At 35.1% G+C, this 20451-nt stretch overlaps 1 protein-coding gene across 1 annotated transcript; it reads left to right on the forward strand.

Moving 5' to 3' along the window:
* Positions 1-1521: 1521 nt before the first annotated feature.
* CSTF77 (Tetratricopeptide repeat (TPR)-like superfamily protein) lies at positions 1522-18637 on the forward strand. The gene is made up of 23 exons (XM_028237895.2): positions 1522-1622; positions 1763-1840; positions 1940-2002; positions 3013-3122; positions 4134-4234; positions 5239-5300; positions 5401-5541; positions 5958-6086; positions 6535-6581; positions 7224-7287; positions 7839-7959; positions 8185-8243; positions 8330-8398; positions 9813-9953; positions 10158-10222; positions 13774-13870; positions 14975-15034; positions 15385-15537; positions 16486-16552; positions 16645-16746; positions 16872-17027; positions 17454-17666; positions 18165-18637. Exons 2-23 carry the CDS (start codon positions 1787-1789, stop codon positions 18320-18322), a joined length of 2232 nt encoding a protein of 743 aa, XP_028093696.1. The 5' UTR covers positions 1522-1622; positions 1763-1786; the 3' UTR covers positions 18323-18637.
* The last annotated feature ends 1814 nt before the right edge of the window (positions 18638-20451 follow it).

The raw sequence follows: 20451 nt of genomic DNA on the forward strand, positions 1-20451 counted from the left end.
TTGAACATAATTTATGTAAAAATAAATTATTTACTAGAAAAAAAAAGACCACTTTTGGCGACTAAACATAATTTTAGTCGCCAATTCTATACTTTTGGTTACTAATTATTTTTTAGTCGTTAAAAAATTTAATTCTCAGGCTAAAATTTCTACTTTTGGCGACTAAATTTCTTTTTAATCGCCAAAAAGCCTCACTTTTGGCTACTAAACATCTTTTTAGTCTCCCAATGCCTCAGTTTTGGCTACTAAATTTTTTTTAGTCGCCAAAAAATCTCACTTTCGGCTACTAAAATTTTTTTAGTCGGTAAAAGCCTCACTTTTGGCGACCAAACATCTTTTTAGTCACCCAATACCTTACTTTTGGCTACTATTTTTTTTTTAGTCGCCAAAAAGCCTTACTTTTGGCTACTAAAAATTTTTTAGTCGGTAAAAGGCATATATGGGCAACCAAATAGATTTTCAGTCGCCAAAACCTATACTTTTGGCTACTAAATTTTTTTAGTCGCAAAAAATCTTTTCTATTGGCTACTAATGCTTTTTTAGTCGCCAAAGTCTATACTTTCAGCGACCAAATGTGCTTTTTTAGTCGCCAAAGATGCTTTTTCTTGTAGTGGAGTGTGATTAAATATATATATATATATATATATATAATTACACTTATTTAAAAAGTGTGATTAAAAAGTAGTAATGTATATATAATCACACTTTAATTAGAATGTGTGATTAAAAAATATATAAATAGTCACACTTTAATTAGAATGTGTGATTAAAAAATATATATATAATCACACTTATTTAAAAAGTGTGATTGAAAAGTAGTAATGTATATATAATCACACTTTAATTAGAATGTGTGATTAAAAAATATATATCTAATCACATTTATTTAAAAAGTGTGATTAAAAAGTAGTAGTGTATATATAATTATACTTTAATTAGAATGTGTGATTAAAAAAATATATATATAATCACACTTAATTGAAAAGTGACATAAAAAATAAATATTATCACACTCAATCAAATTAAGTGTGATTAAAATATCAATTTAATTTTTTTTTATCACACTTTCAATAAAAGTGGGATTTTTTTTTTGTCAAAGTGTGATCTTTAACTATTTTTGTAGTAGTGATTCTATTATGCACACCTACATAACATATGCACCCTTAATTATTTTTTTTCTTCTTTAATTATTATCAATTTTATTATTTAATTATGATATTATTTTGAGATATTTGACTTTTTTGTGTTGGGTTATAATTTTTTTCTTAATTATGATTGAGAAAGTATAAAATTATACTATTTTTTTTTCTATAATTATAAGGTATATATGGTACATAGTCTTTCCCTTACAATAAATTTGAAAAAAAAAAAACAAAAACAAAAACAAAAACAAAAACAAAAACAAATACAAATCCAAATCCAAATCCAAATCCATTTGAATGTTGGACAACAATTGGGCCGGGCCCGGACAAACACGGCCCAATAGGTAACTATTTAATGGGTTTAGTATCAGATCAATCTTCGCGGGCGTAACCAGTTCGAGAGAGAGAGACAGCGGTTTCGAAGCTTCTTCACACTCAGATCACGATAATCTCTTCATCTTCTCTCTCTCTCTCTCCTCCGTAATCTCCTTCTCTCTCTACCACCACCAACTCAGTATCTATTCATGCTAGGGTTTTACACTCACAGAGTGTACAGAAAATTTTGACTTTTCAACAAGTTTTTTTGGGCTGGCGTGTTTATGCAAGACTCGATTTTGCAGGAAAAAGCGAGAAATTAAGACTTCATGGCCGATAATTACAGCGTTGAAGCTGCAGAATTACTTGCAAACGAGGCACTGGTATGTTCTTTGTGAACTGTGTGGCTTACTTCAATTTTTTTTTTTTAACCTAATGATTCATAATTTTTTGTTGTTTTGACATGTTTTTTCTGTGTTCAGCATTTACCAATTTTGGAGGCAGTTCCAATATATGAGCAACTCTTGGCCACATTCCCGACTGCGGTGAGCTCGTTCTTCATGCTTGAATTTTTTCATCTCTTTTAATTTCTTACCTTTATGATGAATTTTATGTTGTTGTTTGTTTCAATTGTCTGATTGATTGGGCTGATGTGAATGCCGCGCCATTTGTTTTGATGAGAATAATTTGTGATATTGTTTGTATAATAACTGGAAAAATTAGACCCATTTGAATAAACATGGGAAATAAATGGGTTTCCGTTGGTTGTCTCCCTAGACAGGTCCAGTTTAGCTTGAATCCCTCATCATTTGGTTTCAATAATGGCCATCGGATGTTGCTAATCATAGAACTTAGAAACATTTTCTGTTTCCTTTTTTATTTTTAAAAAGATAAAATTTGAATATGCTTGATCATATGCTTAATGCTTCTTTTGGTTGGGAGAGTTGGGAAGGGAAAGGAAAAAGATGTGTGAAATTAGGTAAAATGTAAGCATATTTTATTTACATTTCACCTACTTTTTCGCTTTTCCTTTCCAAATCCCTTCCCAAATCCCTCAATCAAACACAACGTGAAGGTTTCAAGGGGTATGAGGGTTGGATTTGATTTTAGCCCTTGTTGCATTGTTGGGTCGTAGGTATCCATCAAGCATGGCATATCGCTGACTTTAGTTTGTGTTTGTAAAGTATTTTTCCTTGTGTTTCAACTTCCATTCTCTATGGAAATAGATATGACTTCAATACCTTATATAGGAGGGTGAAGGAAGTGTAAAGGAAAATTAATGTTGCTATGAACAAGTATTAGTGCATTTCTCCCAGTTAAATTTTTTTTTTTAAAAAAATAAAAATAAAAATTGTATATAAGGGTGTTCAAAGAACTTCTTTTTTTTTATTCTTTTTTTTTTTGGGGGGATAAATGTTCAATGAACTGGGTTCTGTCATACTAGTTCCCTTGTTCTCTCATCATAAATTTGTAATTCAATTTTCTAGGCATAAACTTATTTGAGCTGGTGTGGCATACATATTAGATTGCTAAATCTATCTCCCTTTTTCTCTAGGCTAAATACTGGAAGCAATATGTGGAGGCACACATGGCTGTGAATAATGACGATGCTACAAAACAACTCTTTAGTAGGTGTCTATTGAACTGTTTGCAAATTCCTCTTTGGTAAGTTTTATCTTTCACATGATGATTTTGAATCTTTCACTTGATGATTATTATCAGTTGCTTTATAAATTTGAAGTTGGTGTAAATTATTGTATGAATTGAATGGCTTTCTAGTTGTTTCCCAAACAACTAGTTTCACTCTTTATCCGACCACAATTTGCTGGAAGTTGGTCAATTAAGCATACATTACTTCTTTTGTTATTTGCCTGTCTATCATTCAGTGGAGATGGTGAAACCTACTCCCCCACTACCTCAAAGGAAAAATAAAAAATAAAAAGACAAAAAGAAAGCAAAGAAAATATTTTATATTATTATTAAATTTAAACAAACTGAACCTCACAGAATTGTTTTTTCACTGGTTTTGCATTATTGTCCCCAAGTAATTGAGTTCACATAGGAATGTGGACATTGCTATTAAAGTGTTTTTGCCTAAAGCTCTAATACTCTAACCATATTTGTGAAGTATTTGTTTCAGTTAATGACAGCTATGTGACATTCTGGATATTCTATTTATGGGTTTATTTACGTGTCATACTTCATATTGAATGGGACCATGCACATTTTCCAGTAATAATTTTTATTTTTATGTGGATGGTTGATCTTTTTTGTGTAACGTTTTTTCCCCTCTCTGTTTATATAGTTGCTTATTAGAAACTGGTGGCATACCATTTGCTTTTATATATAGTTTTGAACTCTCAAATGAGGTTAATAGGGGTTGTCTGAGATTTACCAAAAAAAGGAAGTAATATTATGGGGGCTTGAAGGGGCAAACAATATGTATATGTTAACTGGGTCAATATTCAATCTGGTGTGTTTACCTTGTCAAGATCTCAATAAGGGTTGCTAGTGTACAAGATTGGGTTTTCCTTTCCTAACTTCCTCCATGACAATATTAAATTATTGCCTCTTAAAATGCCTTTTTAAGTCACATTTTCATTCCCTCTCTCTCTCTCTCTCTCTCAATTGATGTTGTGAATTTTAATTATGTTCTGGCAAATTTTGGTATTGTAGGCGGTGCTATATCCGTTTCATCAGGAAAGTCAACGAGAAGAAGGGGGTAGAGGGTCAGGAAGAGACTAGGAAAGCTTTTGATTTCATGCTTAGCTATGTTGGTGTGTATTCTTTCTTAATCTTTCCACCATTTTAGTGTTTTATTGTGACTTGAATTTTATTTTTTATTTTCAAATGACAATTGCAATATATGTGTTCTTTATCATTGAAAGAGTTATTAGTGCAAATTTTTTTTTTTTTTTTTTTTTGGTTGGGGGGGGTTCAAGAACTCGTGTACGTATAGATGTAGAGGTGTCTTGCATTCCTAATAGGTCTTGATCTGAGGCATCAACATCAACTTTGAGCCCCTTGGTTTGTGATATCATGCCGAGCGTTGGTTTTAGCTTTTCGTCTATTATGGGATATGGTGGTGTTCAGTTATTTATTTCATTTAAGGGCCATTTGAACTGAAATAATTAAAGAATAATATAAAACATGGCATGGTGGTGCTGCTTCGTATGTTTCAATATGCACAAGCATGGAACCATGTAGGTTTTCTAACTATCTTTTTTTCTGAATATGGCTGTATAAATTAGATATGTTGATGTGAAAAAGAACATGTAAGATGCAGTGCAACTAATTTGAGAAACCATTGTTGATGTGAAAAATGAACATAACCTTTATGGTTTTTGTATTCTTTGCATCATCTGGATGCTTTCTCAATAAAGTCCACATACTTATTTATCAAAAAAAAAAAAAAAAAAAAATCACTTAAGGTGGTTGTCTCATGTTTAATGATGACAAATGGATGCACAACCTTGAAAAGTTAGATTGTTGATTCAAGTCTATAGCACCAACACTGTGAGGATTAGAAGGAAAGCCAAAAGAATGCAGGTCTTGGTGGTGAGGAAATATTTCGTAAGCTTTGATTTAATTAATATTAGAAATTTACAAAAAAAGGTTTAGTTGGTTGGGGGGGGGGGGGGGGGGATTTTCTATAGTAAGAGAAAACATTAACTTGAAGTACATATAAATATTAAAGAATGGTTTTATTAAGTGAACGATTTAATTTGATGTTTTATCAAAGTACTTTAATGATACTTATTTTTTTGCAATGCCCTTACAGGAGCAGACATTGCATCGGGGCCTGTATGGATGGAGTACATTACCTTTTTAAAGTCCATGCCGGTCTGTCTTATGCTTCCTTCTATACAGACAAGACGCGCTGTTAACTGCTTTGTGTCTTTTCACTATTTTCATTTACTAATCTTGCAAGATGAGGGTGCAGGCTCAAAGCACACAAGAAGAGTCGCAGCGAATGACTGCTGTGAGGAAAGCATATCAAAAAGCTATTGTTACTCCTACCCATCATGTTGAACAGCTTTGGAAGGACTATGAAAATTTTGAAAATTCTGTCAGCCGTGCCCTGGTCAGTATTTGGTTCTGAATTTCAAATGCAATGGAAATGTAAGGTGATAAATATTTACATATTTGTTTAGCTAAACCATTTTACATGGGATGATAAGTTTAGTTATAATAAAATCATTGGAAGAATTGTAAAAATTAACCTGATCTTACCATCATTAGTAATTTGTGGATGAATTTAGGTTATGTTCCCATATGGGTAGTAATCAACTTCAGTTTCTTTCACGAGGACAAACGGAACTCAGTTTTGACAATTAGACTTTACATTTTTGCATTTTGAAAGGCACATGCAAGATTAGTTATTAGATATTGGCGGGAATTATTATACAAATGTGGTGTTTGAAGTCTTTGTGGTTATCATATTAATTTTATAACAATTTTGTGTATAAAATTACAATCTGATAATATGATATAATGCAGGCAAAAGGATTAGTATCCGAATATCAACCAAAATATAACAGCGCAAGGGCCGTCTATAGGGAACAGAAGAAATATGTTGATGAAATTGATTGGAATATGCTTGCTGTGCCACCATCTGGTTCTTATAAGGTAATTCTTTGCTTCTTTGTGCAACTTGCATTTAAGATTATTCACCAACATTGTTCAATATTAGTCTGTTATTAGAATCTGCAGTCTTAGTCATTTACTGTACTTGAAGGTGCCTGCTTGAAAGTTTACTTTCTCTTTTGGCAGAGCACTGAGAAATTTTGCAAGAAAAATGTTCTCTTCTTCCCACTTAAATTATGATATTATTTTTTAAAATTCATTTATCTACAGAAGTGTGTTGCATGTAAATAAGAGAACTATTGACCTGCAAATTTGACAATATTACACGTGCTAATTTGTCTGCTTTTTGTTATGGGTATATATATTGGAAAGCTTTCAAGGAGCTACATTGCTTTTGTATTTTTTAACATGTTCATACCACAAAGATAATTATACTTCCTTAATTGTTTACATTAGTGGAAGAATGTAATCTATTATTGTGCTCTTATAGGAGGAACTGCAGTGGATGGCGTGGAAAAGATTTCTAGCATTCGAAAAGTAAGAACCATAACCGATCTCCATTTTACTGGCATGATATTACACTTGCACTAGACAATTTTTAGGCTTTGAATACATTTGGAGGTAATGCCTTTCACTCATGCATTATCTAGTGAGAGTTCTATGAAACTAAGAAAGTTGTATCCCATGGAATTGAGGGGGTTCTTGGAAAGTTTGGTGGGGAAAATTTTCATATGAAGAGATTTTTTCTTCCATTGCATTTTTTGTAGAATTGGGGAAACTATTTTAGATCTTAACAAAATATATGTTTCCTGTAAGAAATGTAATAGATAACGTAATGGGTCACTCTTAATTTTTTTTTTCATAGAAAGCATCATCCAAAAGGAGAATTTTTATAGAAAAATTGATCCATTTGCTTCCAGCAGCAAAATAGTAGTTGTTTCTAACCCATCTCACTATTTTGTTTCGTCTTGCTTCTCAGTTGTCTCACCATCCTCATCATGGGTTATTTGTCTTCTTTCTTCTAGAATTTGATGTTGCATTGTTAAAATGTGACATTTGATGCCATTTACTATTGCCAAGTGCATATTCTTTGCAACCATTAGGAATGGATTTATAGTTTTATATCTGCAAACTTCACTTGAGATATTTCTGACTTGAATCTAATAATGTATGTTTCAGAGGAAACCCTCAAAGAATAGATAGTACTTCAGCCAACAAACGAATTGCTTTCACATATGAGCAGGTACTAAAAATGTAACTATATGTTGTTTTTTGTGCTTTTTAATCCAGAGTAGTATTATTTACTTACTACTGTAGAGCTGTTCTAGCGTAATCCATGATGCATGACATTGTGCCATCGATTATTTTCCTAAAAGTTTGATTGAATAATCTGAATTTTCATCTTGCATCCAGCTTTGACAACTGTGCCCCTGTCCTTTTCAAATGATCTTTTAAGCCTTTTTTTAAAATAAAAAAAAACTTATAATGTGTTTCATTTGTGTCTAAGCGATGGACACACATATCATCTGAAGTGTGTCCAAGTCTATTTAAAAAAAAGAAGTAATAGGACATGTGCGGAAGTTTCTGACACGTGTCGGGAAGTGTTTGATAAGTGTATGTGTCGGACACGGACGTGCTACCTTCTTAGAAGTGTACATGCTTGTTAATATACAATCATTTCATTGAAAAAATGTATAAAATCAACAAGCTCATGTTTATGTTTGGGTGCATTGTTGCCATCTGTATTTCCTATTGCTCGAAATGAATAACTCCCTGATTTGTGTCCATGTCCAGTGCCTCATGTATTTATATCATTATCCGGATATATGGTACGACTATGCTACATGGCATGCAAAAAGTGGTGCAGTAGACTCTGCTATCAAAGTATTTCAACGAGCTCTGAAGGCTCTTCCGGGTATTGATAGTTCTCTACTTTGTCTTTGGTGAATAGACTTTCTAATCATTTGTTGGTTTTTTATTGTCCTTTCTTAGAACTTTATCCTAACATTCCTAATTTAATATTGGTTTAACAATTTACTGGCTCATTACTTTTCCTCTAGCAAGGCTACGGTAGCTTCTGTTTTTTTCCATTTCCTTCTCTCCTCTTCTTTATTTCTTATTTCTGTTTTTTCATGTTTAGATTCAGAAATGCTAAAGTATGCTTATGCGGAGCTGGAGGAATCCCGTGGAGCAATTCAGGTTGAGCAAGTGTGACATATGTTTTCTTTCTCATAGCCAGATTTCTTGGGTGTTTGTTTTTCCAATATTCTTCAATTTTCATGCAGCCTGCAAAGAAAGTCTATGAAAGCCTTTTAGGGGATGGCGTCAATGCAACAGCACTGTCACATATACAAGTATGGACTTTTAATTTTTTACTAGACACATTATTTCATTACATGTGTGATGTACCATAATTAATGTACTGTTACAAAAAAACTGAGACGTCTGTCTTCTATACTCAAACGTGGATGGGTCAAGAGCAATAAATAACCTTTTTAATGGCATAATGATTAATTATTTGCTTAATCATTGAGAGTGGTTGAAAACCAAAGCAAGAGCCATTTTTAGCACAAGTAAATGTTCGTGTGTTCTGAAATTTGTAACTTTATTAGGACATGCCGAGGTAATTGTAGTTTGTTTGCCTTTTCTTAGTCAAGCTGTGCAAATGCAAATGTGTCTCATAGATCTCATAATTTTTTTTTCCCTTCAACTTTGGCATTCTTGATATCTCTACCTCATTTACTTTTTTGCCTCCATATGCCTTTGTTTGATTGCTAAAACCAGGTCAATGCAAAAGGGTATGTAGAAGAACAAAGTGATTTTCCTTTTTGAAACCTTTTGTTATATATATTTATATATGCAAAAATTGCCTTTTTGTTTTTTACAATCCCTCGTATATTTTAACAACAGAGGAAGGTAATGGATAGGCCTAACTTAACTTGAATATAATTAGTAATAAAAAAAGCTAATATGAGCCATATCATGATTGTTTTCGAGCCAAGCTGATTGACGAACACAATCATGTATGCTTTAACTTTGGCATGATAAGCATACTGGGTTGCTTGATCAACCAAATTATGAGGTAAATATAAGTGTTTAAATGATACTGATTACTTCAATTAAGTAATATCTTATTATTTTGTTGGGTTATCAACTGCTATAATTCTGTAACCAGACTGACTCTCTATAACCAATTTAGCTTCTGTTATGTTTAGGTTGCCATGTTGGTTCAGGTTGAATCCACTGTATGGAGTGATTTTCAGTTAATTGGAAATGATGAACATGTAAAGTGAAACATGGAAAATAAGTGAGGTTAAATCAAATAATTATAAAATGGTAAATGTGTGCCGATGTAAGAAATTAGCGGGCAGCACCCCTAACTCCCTCCCCCCACCAAAAAGAAGGGGAAAAAAAAAGAAAAAAAAGGGTAACCTCACCCTTGCCCAATTTGTTTTCACTTAGATTGGTTGCTTGTATATGATTATAGAACTACTTAAAGTTCCCTAATTACCGCCCTCAGCTTCGTCTCCTCTGTAATTCTGCTCTGAAGCAAGTGGCTTTACTTTTTTAATCACTCTGTGTTCCATTTTTAAGGTATCATTGAAACTAGAAATATGTACTTATTTTTCTGATGTTACGTGATTGGAGAAAAGAAATATGACGAGCAGCATGTTTTGAAGCTTATCTTTGAATTTTGGACATTTTAAGAAAATGCATTGTGCTCGAAATTGTAAAAGATTTTGAAGTGTTTATGTGTTGATTCTGTAGTATATTCGCTTTCTAAGAAGAACTGAAGGAGTAGAAGCAGCTCGCAAGTACTTTCTTGATGCACGTAAATCTCCGAACTGCACTTACCATGTTTTCGTAGCTTATGCCATGATGGCCTTTTGTCTTGACAAAGATCCAAAGGTAATTGGTAAATCTATATTGCAGTCTGAGCTTTTTTGAGAAAAAAAATAAATTACAGTATGAGAACCTTTTGCGGCTAGAGGGAAAGCATATAAAGGGTCTCTTGATAAGTAGACATTGTACGGCAACTTCTAGCCTGTTAGTAATATTGATTTAGGGCTCTACTGTGGAGGTTATCTTTTTGATTGCTACATATTCATGCAGGTTGCACACAATGTTTTTGAAGTAGGGTTGAAACGCTTTATGCACGAACCTGGATACATACTTGAGTGAGTTTTTTTTGCCTTTTCTGCTATCTTAGAACTACACTCTTATAATGCTATAATAATACGCATGTTGGCACGGATATCACTGTCAAAGTTGGTTATTGTTAGAATATAATATGTAAAATGTTGCTTTAATAATTAGGTTAGTATAATAATTAGTATGCTTTAATAATGTACCTTTAATAATGTTGTTTGGTTTGTGCTTCTACTTTCGGTTTGTAATTGTTCTCCCTCTCCTCTATAAAGGAGAGAGCTCAACATAACATTCAATATAACATCAATCAATAATACATCAATTTTAACATGATATCAGAGCAGGTTTAGAACCTAGTATTTTTGCTTCACCGGCGGGCGGCAACTTCGCCTTGGCCGCCCGCCGGACCTCAACCTAATCCGCTAGAATTTTCTACACATACCTTGAAATTTTTTCGAGTCCACCACCACTGCCCCTCCTCTCACTGTTGTCCTCCCATACACCACTGTCTCGGTCGTCTTCATCTACCACCACTGTGGACTTTAACCCGTCGCTGCAGTCCTTTCACTCTGATCAACGGCTGGACACTTTCTTTGCACATTTTTCTCCATGACCTGCACACAGCAGCACATGCAACAACGTGCTTGTGAGCAGGCCATGTATTCTCACTTGCCTCCAGCCTCTTAATCACATCACGAAGAAGTTCTGGTGGGAGGCTAGCCCAACAGCTATTCTGGATGACGAAAGGCTGGTCATGCAACTCATGGACGGCACCATGAGATTTCCCCCTGATATGCCCAGGCAGCTTTCTGCTTCCTTCTCGGCCACGCCAACTGTCCCCGCCATCGCCATGTCCGTCGGCGGAACCCTCCAGATCCCTACCACCTCCGCCGGAAGAACCCTCCAGATTCACACACACGACATACATTGGGAGATGAATACATACACACATGCATCTGCTCTCGGGTTCTCTCACTCTCTCGGCAGTTTTGGGTTAGCGCATTCACACACACACAGTTTACAGAGAGAGAGCCCACTCAACTTTCTTTTTCTTTTTTTTATTATTTTACTCCATCTTTTGAAAAGCACACGAAACACAAATTGATTTGCACATGTATCTCTTTTCTCTCTCTCTCCCTTTACACCCTCTCTTTTCCTTTCTTTTTCTTTTAATATTTACCTCCACTACCTTTTGTCTTTCCAATACAGCCACCACCACCTTACCCCAAACCTCTTTTTTTTATTCGTTTTATTCTTATTATCATCCTCCTCATCATGTACCCCACTTTCTCTCTCTCATTTTTTCACTTTCCAATCCCCCGAGGCACATGCTTTCGCCCTTACTCTATTCTTATTATTATTATTAAAAAAAAAAAAAAAAACACATATACAAAAACAAATACCAAACCCATTGCAGGTTTTCACAAAACCGTGGGCCACGAAACCTTTTTTTTCATTATTATTTCTTTGCAAAAAAAAAAAAAAAAAAAAAAACAGCATACGAAGAAGACGAACTGCACACCAAACTCATTTTATTAATGTCGGGGCTCACCCCGATCACCATTTTACACCAAAAAAAAAAAAAAAAAAAACCACCCACACCCAACAACCTCATCCACAGGCGGGATTTTTCTTCTCTACTCTGCCGCCGGTCTTTTTTTCTTGCCTCCGTCCTGGGCGGCCCTTGCCGGTGTTGCCTCCGTGTTTCCCACTCCACTGGGCATGATCACTACTCCCTGCTCCTCCACTGCAACATATGGTGGACCTCCAAATCGGAACATAACGGTGGCCTTCCGCTTCAGTTCCTTATTTTCCGCCTTTAGCACACTTATCTCTGCTCGCGCATCCTTATACATGCGCTGGAGTAGAGCCAGTTGGGCGTTTAACTGCTGCACCTTATTTGTCCTACTCTGCAGCTGGTGCGACAGGTTTGTGACCGCCGTCATGGTCTCCACACATGACTTCAAAGTATACTGATTGGCCTCAATATCAGTTTGCACCGCCATTTTTTGCTCCACCGACCGCATCGGAAAGTTCAACGGAGCAAAACCAGAGGCGCTTGGTTGAGGTTCACTGGCCACCGCACCAGTTATCTCTCTTGTTGACTCGTTGAGGTCGGGAAAGAGAGTGAGCAGACCACGGGACGAAGAGGTCATATTCTGGGTAGCTGAACGGGAAGACGAGGCCATGTTATGGGTTGCTGAGTGTTTCAGAGAAGGGTTGGTTACAGAGTGTTTACAGAGTGTTTCAAGATTTGCAGCTCTTAGCGACAAGCTCTCAGAGAACGAAGAGGTTTCAACTGGTTTGTTATGCTTCCAAGCCTCAGCCTCCGCTTCGGTTTATAAAGACCATGATGAAGAGGCAGACACGCGCATCATGCGCCGCTCGGCGCTAGACGACAACATGGGCGCGCCTTTTGATGGCACGCCTTTTTTTGGATTGGGCACGCCTTTTGATGGCACGTCTTTTGAAAGATTGGGCACACCTTTTGAGGGTGCGACTTTTACAACGGTCCGACATGACCCCATAAACTGTCCCGACATTTGATTCCAGTTAGCTTTTCCAAGGGTCCGACAAGACTCTGTAAACTGTCCCGACATTGATTCCGGTTAGCTCCTTCATGGGTCCGACAAGACTCTGTAAACTGTCCCGACATTGATTCCGGTTAGCTCCTTCATGGGTCCGGCATGACCTCGTAAACTGTCCCGACATTGATTCCGGTCAGCTTCTACAACGGTCCAGCATGACCTCGTCCACTGTCCAGACATTATCTTCAACAACAATCTGACACGACCATACAGTGTCTCCTATCCTATTTTATTTTATTTTATTTTTCTACTCTCTCCAAACTCAAGTTGGTAGGTTCCTATCCCCCTTGAGTTTGAGGGGGGCTGTTAGAATATAATATGTAAAATGTTGCTTTAATAATTAGGTTAGTATAATAATTAGTATGCTTTAATAATGTACCTTTAATAATGTTGTTTGGTTTGTGCTTCTACTTTCGGTTTGTAATTGTTCTCCCTCTCCTCTATAAAGGAGAGAGCTCAACATAACATTCAATATAACATCAATCAATAATACATCAATTTTAACAGTTATGTGGCTTTCAATACATCAGACTTGGAAGCCTCTAAATGTTATGTTGTGCTGAAAAATGTCCAATGCATGTGTTTATATTTGTGAAAATGACCACACCATAACGGAAACAAATAAATAAAAATGAATCATATGATTGCCACGTAATGTTTTCAAAGTAGGGTTGAAACGCTTTATGCAGGAACCTGGATACATCCTTGAGTGAGTTTTTTAACCTTTTCTGCTATCTTAGAAACTACACACTCATAATGCTATAATAATATGGATGTTGGCATGGATATCACTATCAAAGTTGGTTATGTGGCTTCAATGCATCAGACTCGGAAGCCTCTAAATGTTATGTTGTGCTGAAAATGGTCCAATGCATGTGTTTATATTTGTGAAAATGACTACACCATAAAGGAAAAAATAAATAAAATGAATCATATGATTGCCTTGATGATTTGCATGCAGAATCAATTATGTCCTGACCTAATGTTTGCAGATATGCAGATTTCTTGTCTCGTTTGAATGATGACAGAAATATCAGGGCATTATTTGAACGGGCGTTGAGCTCACTCCCACCCGAGGAATCTGTGGAGGTATAATTTATTGCACTTGGTTGTTTGTGCTGTAATTATTGCATTATTGTTGGTAAAGCCTAGCTGTAGCCATCAATTTTAAAAATCCAGATCTCAAACCCATGAGATTATGCTGTTCCAACAAGAAAGTAGTTTAAGAACACACCTCTGCGGCTCTTGTTGCAATTCGAAATCTAAGGCAAACTTGAAGAAGATGTGAAAATGCATAGGGGGCATGCCAGTGTTCACCTTAAAACTTCACTTTGATCTTTGATGAAGCTCTTGATCAGTTCTTGGTGCCCTAAAGCCTTCAATCCAATGTCCTTTATGAGAAACCCGCTGAGGGGGCACAAACCTTGTACAATCCAAATACAATCCAAAAAACCAACACCCAGCAAATGAATATAAATATTTCGCCATACTTAGCACTACTTTTTAATTTTTTTTTTTAATGTATGAGTTTATAATAATGAAAAAAAAAAATTAAGAATTGGAAAGCAGAACATATTATACTAGTTAGCGGTGCACCTTGGTGAATATAATTAAAGGGAGCCTTCTTCTAGTTCAAATGATTAGTTTCTCTACTTCTGTTTGGTCGGCCCTAATTTCACCAAACAATTATTGATGCAAATTTCAGCTATATCTTTGAAGAGGCATACAAAATAATATTTAATATGGAAAATAAAGATATGTATCTATTTATTGCTGAGATTAATAGAGAAGAAATGAATTCCATGACTTGCTTTCACATTTTGTTCATATATTTGTAGTTTTATTTTTCATCATAGAGATTCAAATGGTTGTGTGAAAATTCGTTTGATTAGTTGTCATAAATTAAAAAAATTGAACTAAGTTGTGAATTTCTTATGTTTGGACTCGAGCCATAATGTACGCCTTATCTGTTTTTTAAATTCTGAAGCATTCAATCTTACTATATTCAGTTTTTTTTTCTTTCTTTCTTCTTTAAATGCATATTGTACAATTTGCCTTTGAGGTTCAACCCTCACACACTTGTTACCTTCTCCCATTTATTCATATTTGTCTGTTGAGATCCTAGGCTTTCATCATCTGATTTCAGTTATTGCTAATTGATAATGGACAGCTTTAGTGTATTGTCTCTTGTAGGTTTGGAAAAGGTTCACCCAGTTTGAGCAAACTTATGGAGATCTTGCTAGCATGTTGAAGGTAGTGCCATATCTTGATGCATCATCTTTGTGTATTGTTTTTTCTTTATTTTTTTTGTTAGTTTCTGGATTATTATCGTATTATCTAGATCTATAAATTTTTTAGTGAAGGTAGTTGTCTTCTTTTCTTTCTGCTTTTATTCTCTCCTTTAATTTTGACTTTTGTTTATTCTAAGATTGTTTTACAGAATATGATTTAAATACTATTTGAGTTAATGTTTTTACACGGATTTTTTCTTTAAAGCACGGAATAATTTTGACATTTTTATATAGTTCGGCTCTTAATTGTTCATTTTGAAGTCATTTTTTTTTTTTTAAGGTCTGAGCTTTACAATTGTTCTTCTGACACAGGTTGAGCAAAGAAGGAAAGAAGCGCTTTCCAGAACAGGGGAAGAGAGTCAATCAGCTTTAGAGAGTTCACTACAAGATGTTGTATCACGTTATAGTTTCATGGATCTTTGGCCTTGCTCTTCTAAGGATTTGGATCATTTGGCACGGCAAGAGGTACTTATTAAGTTTTGAATGTTCTCTTGTTAATTATCATTTCTTTTTGTCTTCTCTCTAGTTATTATAGTGCTTGTTTGAGTTAAATTAGTTGTTGCTATGCTGTCCAAGCAAAGATTTATGTCACACCCAAGCATGCATTCATACAGTTTTACGTCGTCTTTGGCCAATATTTTTATATATGTTTTCTCATATTGATCCATTGTCTCGCATTTTACATTGGTCCAGTGTACACAAATTTATGGAAATTGTCATACTGTTCGATACTTGTATATGGAGCGGAAAAAAGGGAATTTTTAATTAGGAATGTTTTGTTTTTTTCTATTGTTAAACATCTATGTAGATCAGATAGAAGAAGTTGGAAAATTTGAGGGACATGAACCAAAAAAATGCATGACAACATAAAATATTTACCATTTGAATAGATTTAGCACGCAAAACAATTTAATAACTTTTTGATTTATTCACTTGTACATTAACTGTTGCACAAATTGCGAGATGAAACTGTTGAAGACAGCCTCTATGTTAAACCTTGAAAGCATGAAGGAAGATTGTACAGGTTGGGTGGGTAACCTTCAAACGTTGGTTGGCGGAGTCCCCTCAAGGTGGTCCAGTGGTCGGGGAATCAGTCTTTTGAACTATGAACTGACTTGTTTTTCTAATAAGATGGAGCGGTAAAATGGGTTGTGTGAGTATGTGTGTTTTGGAGGTTGAAATGAGAGCATTTGGATGTTGGTTTTTGGTTATTATTCCAGAGCCAGAAGGGGTAGATGGTTAGAGGGAAGCAGAAATATTATTTGGATTTATGTCTCGCTTGGGCTCTGCATGTGAAATTGAAAATAAAGATATATGCCATACCATCTGTATCTTTAGTAAAATGTATATTAACATGTTTGGGTATTTTCTCTGGATTCTTATACCTGAATACGAACTCTTTTTTTTTCCCAGTGGCTTTCTAAAAACGTCAATAAGAAGACCGAGAAATCTGCTCTGGCAAATGGAGCTGTTTTTGTAGGTACTAATGTAGCATTTGTTCTTAAAATTTATATTTGGTTGTAATTTCTCTTTCATATCATTTGGTAATTATCTGCTGCTACTTGGGGACAGATAGGGGCTCTTCAGGACTGACAACCAATTCAAATCAATCTGCAAAAGTGGTTTATCCAGATACTTCGAGAATGGTTATTTACGATCCAAGGCAGAAGGCTGGTATGCTGTAATTTTTTTGATAGTTTTTTTTTTTCAACAATTTTTTTTTTGGATGGTTTACTTGACAGTTTTATTTGCCAAGAACGCCTGACATCATTTGACTGGAGGTATTGGGTTCTTTTCAGGCCCGTCTGCACCTGGACTTCCAGCTGTTTCAAGCACGTTGACTGCTTCAAGTGTTGTGTTAACTGGTGGTGGAACACCCAATACTCCCAATGAATTTTTGAAAGCAACACCGCCTGCTTTGTTAGCATTTATAGCAAATTTGCCTGCTGTAGAGGGTAAGTCTCAAACCTAAGAAACATGGACATGCCGACACGGAAATTTTCAAAAAATATAGGACATGACACCTGGGGGGACATGTACAGAATTGTATTTATTATATACATAAGGATGAATGATTTTGGGGGAATATCAAAAAAATAGAGTAGGAAAAATAATTACAAAATAATGAATGCACAAGTGATTCATGCTTAGGATTGTTCAAATAAAACTTGTACCTTTATCATTTTGCAATTATATTTCTTACTCAACACATTTTTGAAATTTTCACAATAGTTATTATGTCGTATTGTGTCTAAAGTGTCCAAGGAATGCCGTATTGTATCGTATTGTACCTTCTCTCTCTCTCTCTCTCTCTCTCTCTCTCTCTTTCTGTGTGCTGTTTGACTGGCTAATGTTTGATGATTCGTTGCTGAAATTGCTAGGTCCAGCACCAGACATTGATTTTGTATTATCAATATGCCTGCAAAGCAACATACCAACAGGGCAAACTGGAAAATCAGTGAATCCCTCAACACAATTGCAGACTGGTCCTGCCCCAAGTACAAGTGACCTTTCTGGATCAAGCAAACCTCATCCTGTTCCAAGTGGTTCATCTTTCAAAACAACAAGAGACAGGAAAAGAAGAGATGCAGACAGTATGTCTAAACCCCTTCCTCCCGTTGACATGTTATATTATGCTATATCACATAGACATTTAGGAACATCATCTCTATACGTGGATTTGTGTTTGTATTGTGATGAGCGTCAATTTTTGCCCACATTACAACTCAAGTACAATGCTCAAACATACTAATTAAATGACTGAAAATTTTGCATCATTTTAAGTGCATAGATGAGATAGCTACACATATCACTGTTTGGGTGATCAACATCCATGTCGTAACCCATTTCTCTAGTCAAGTGAAACACGATATCCATGTCAGATATCTTCATCTTGTTGGCATCCTTATTAGTTAGTTCAATGAGTTCTTCAAGAGTTAAAGAGCTTGACATTTGTGTATTTTTTACTTGTTGAAATGTCGAAGATACTATTTGTTGTCTCCCATTTTGTATGAATTCCGACATATAGTTCTTTTTGTTTTTTTGGGTCTGTGAAAATAGTTCATTATAAGGTGTGTTCTTATCATTTGCAGGGCAAGATGATGAAACTGCGACCGTCCAAAGCCAGCCACTCCCAAGAGATGTTTTTAGGATACGCCAATTACAAAAGGCTCGAGGTGCTGCTTCACAAACTGGATCAACATCATATGGAAGTGCATTTTCTGGGGAGCTCTCTGGTAGCACTGGCTGATGTACTTTGTATTCCTATGTATGTTTATTGGTCTTTTTAAATATTTTTTTTCTTGTAAATTAATTATTTTTTCCTTGAATACTAATGTAAAACTAGATTTTTTTTTTTCATTTGTAATGTAGCACACCCTACCACAAGTGTTTTAGCCCCAGTGGTAGGCAGATTCTTGTTGTACAACCCATCATAAGTTTCTTAACAAGAACCGAAACTCTATATCCACTATTTGATCTCGTAGAAGCTCAATTTTTTATTGATAGGACCTTGGATCTGGGTATTTGCAAGAATGGTAATTGTCAAAATAATTATTTGTAAAAATGGGCATTATTCTATTTAGCAGTGTTTGGGTCATGTCTATTTTCTCTTTTTCTTTTTAAATTCTTACTCAAATTTATGTATTTTTTTTAATAAATTTTTTATTTAAATTCATGATTTACGCACAGTTTTACCATCAACCATGTCTTAAGTGAAGGGAAGAGGAAATTTTATTTTCACATATTTACTCGGCGTATACACTTAATGAAAATTTATTTTAATAACAATTATATTCTAAAATAAAATGATCCTAATGGACGTCAAAAGTTAGCCAACTCATCTTATCTCTTCTCTTCTCTCTCTACCACCACCAACAATAAACAAATTCATAAATCCTTTTGTTTTCTTTACCTCTCTCTCTAGAATCAATTCAATTTGTTTTGGTTATGAATCCAATGGAGAATAACAAAGAAGAAGACGATCTTGAATGGTTTGTTATCAACAACAATCAGACGGTCTCTTCTTTCTTGTCATCATCGCTTCTATTACTATCGTCGCAAAACTGCCAATTTGATTTTCTGATGAGTTTTTCTTTTCAGGAAAGCCCTCTTCAAAGAGAATCGGTGTCAAAAAACCATATTTTTAAGCTTTCGCAGCTAGAATTCTACCCTTATCATCTGATCAACATGCTGAGAGTAAACCCTAGCTTTCACTTTGCACAATTTGAATTCCAATTTTGTATCTGATAACTATTAGAATCAGTATCAAAATCAGCACAATCAAGAACAAAACGGAAGGCGAGATCTTGTTCTGGGAACGAATCGATACCCAACAACAACAACCGGAGATTATATGATTCAAAATGGGTTTCGATTGAATTACAACATGGGTTATGGTAGAGATGAGCCGTTGAGGACTCCCTCTAGAACTGCCCCAAATACCGCATCGACTACCCCAAACACTAATCCCCAGAAAAATACCTCTGCACAAAATTGTTTGGTTGGTTTCTGGTGAGTGTAAGAGATCCATGGCTTCATTCACCGGAAGCTCTAGAAGAGCAGTGAAGGAACTATCAATTTCCAGTGGCTGTTTAGGCGTGTGTTTGGGTGGAAAGTGTGTATAATATTTGAGTTAAGGGTTATAATTGAAATATGTGGTGTGTAAAATGAGACAAATAATAGTTAATCAAATTCATAAGTTTATGCACTAAGAAATGGTGTGTATTGAGGTAAGCAAGTGTGTAGAAATAGAATTTCTCAAAGGCAAAGGATAATATGCTTTAGGGTGATTCTACTTACACCACTCTTTTACCTCCTTACACCCTCCATCTCATTACATCACTTAAAAAAAATTGAATTCTCATTACACCTAATATATTACCAAAACAAACCCTATGATAAAAAACTCTTCAAAACCCATCTCTTTACATCCATACTTTGTGTTACGCCTGTTCGGTAATACAATAATAAACAATTTGAATTACTCTAGTTCCACGTTACCGAATAAAATTTTGTTTCCTACCATTAAGTTACCATTCAATTGGATAATTTCAATACGCTTCCCAACAAAGCCAGTAGAGTCCACATTGAAGTGCTTGTTTGGTCACACAATGCGAAACAATTTACAAAAATTCAGTGCTATAATGCCGAAATAAATTGTTTGTTCCAACCTTTTGTTGCTATACATTTACAGAGCCACTTCCTTCCAAATAATATAGTAATAATTTGTGCTGGGCTTGTTCGATAATAAAATACTAGTGAATTTTAATTACTCCAATGTTATATTGCTGGAAAAAATAGATTTGTCTAGCATTTTGTTGCTATACATTTACAGAGCCACTTTGTTCCAAATAATAATTTGGGCCTGTTCGGTAATTT

Source organism: Camellia sinensis, chromosome 2 (genome assembly GCF_055761805.1).
Source record: "Camellia sinensis isolate YWXY chromosome 2, ASM5576180v1, whole genome shotgun sequence".
Classification (NCBI taxonomy): domain Eukaryota; kingdom Viridiplantae; phylum Streptophyta; class Magnoliopsida; order Ericales; family Theaceae; genus Camellia; species Camellia sinensis.

Excerpts from the sequence above, each read along its gene's own strand:
- CSTF77 (XM_028237895.2), top strand. The coding sequence starts at position 1,787 with ATGGCCGATAATTACAGCGTTGAAGCTGCAGAATTACTTGCAAACGAG. Across the intron at positions 5,542-5,957 it reads ATTCTGTCAGCCGTGCCCTG|GCAAAAGGATTAGTATCCGA; the intron begins GTCAGTATTTGG and ends GATATAATGCAG. Across the intron at positions 8,399-9,812 it reads CAGCACTGTCACATATACAA|TATATTCGCTTTCTAAGAAG; the intron begins GTATGGACTTTT and ends TTGATTCTGTAG.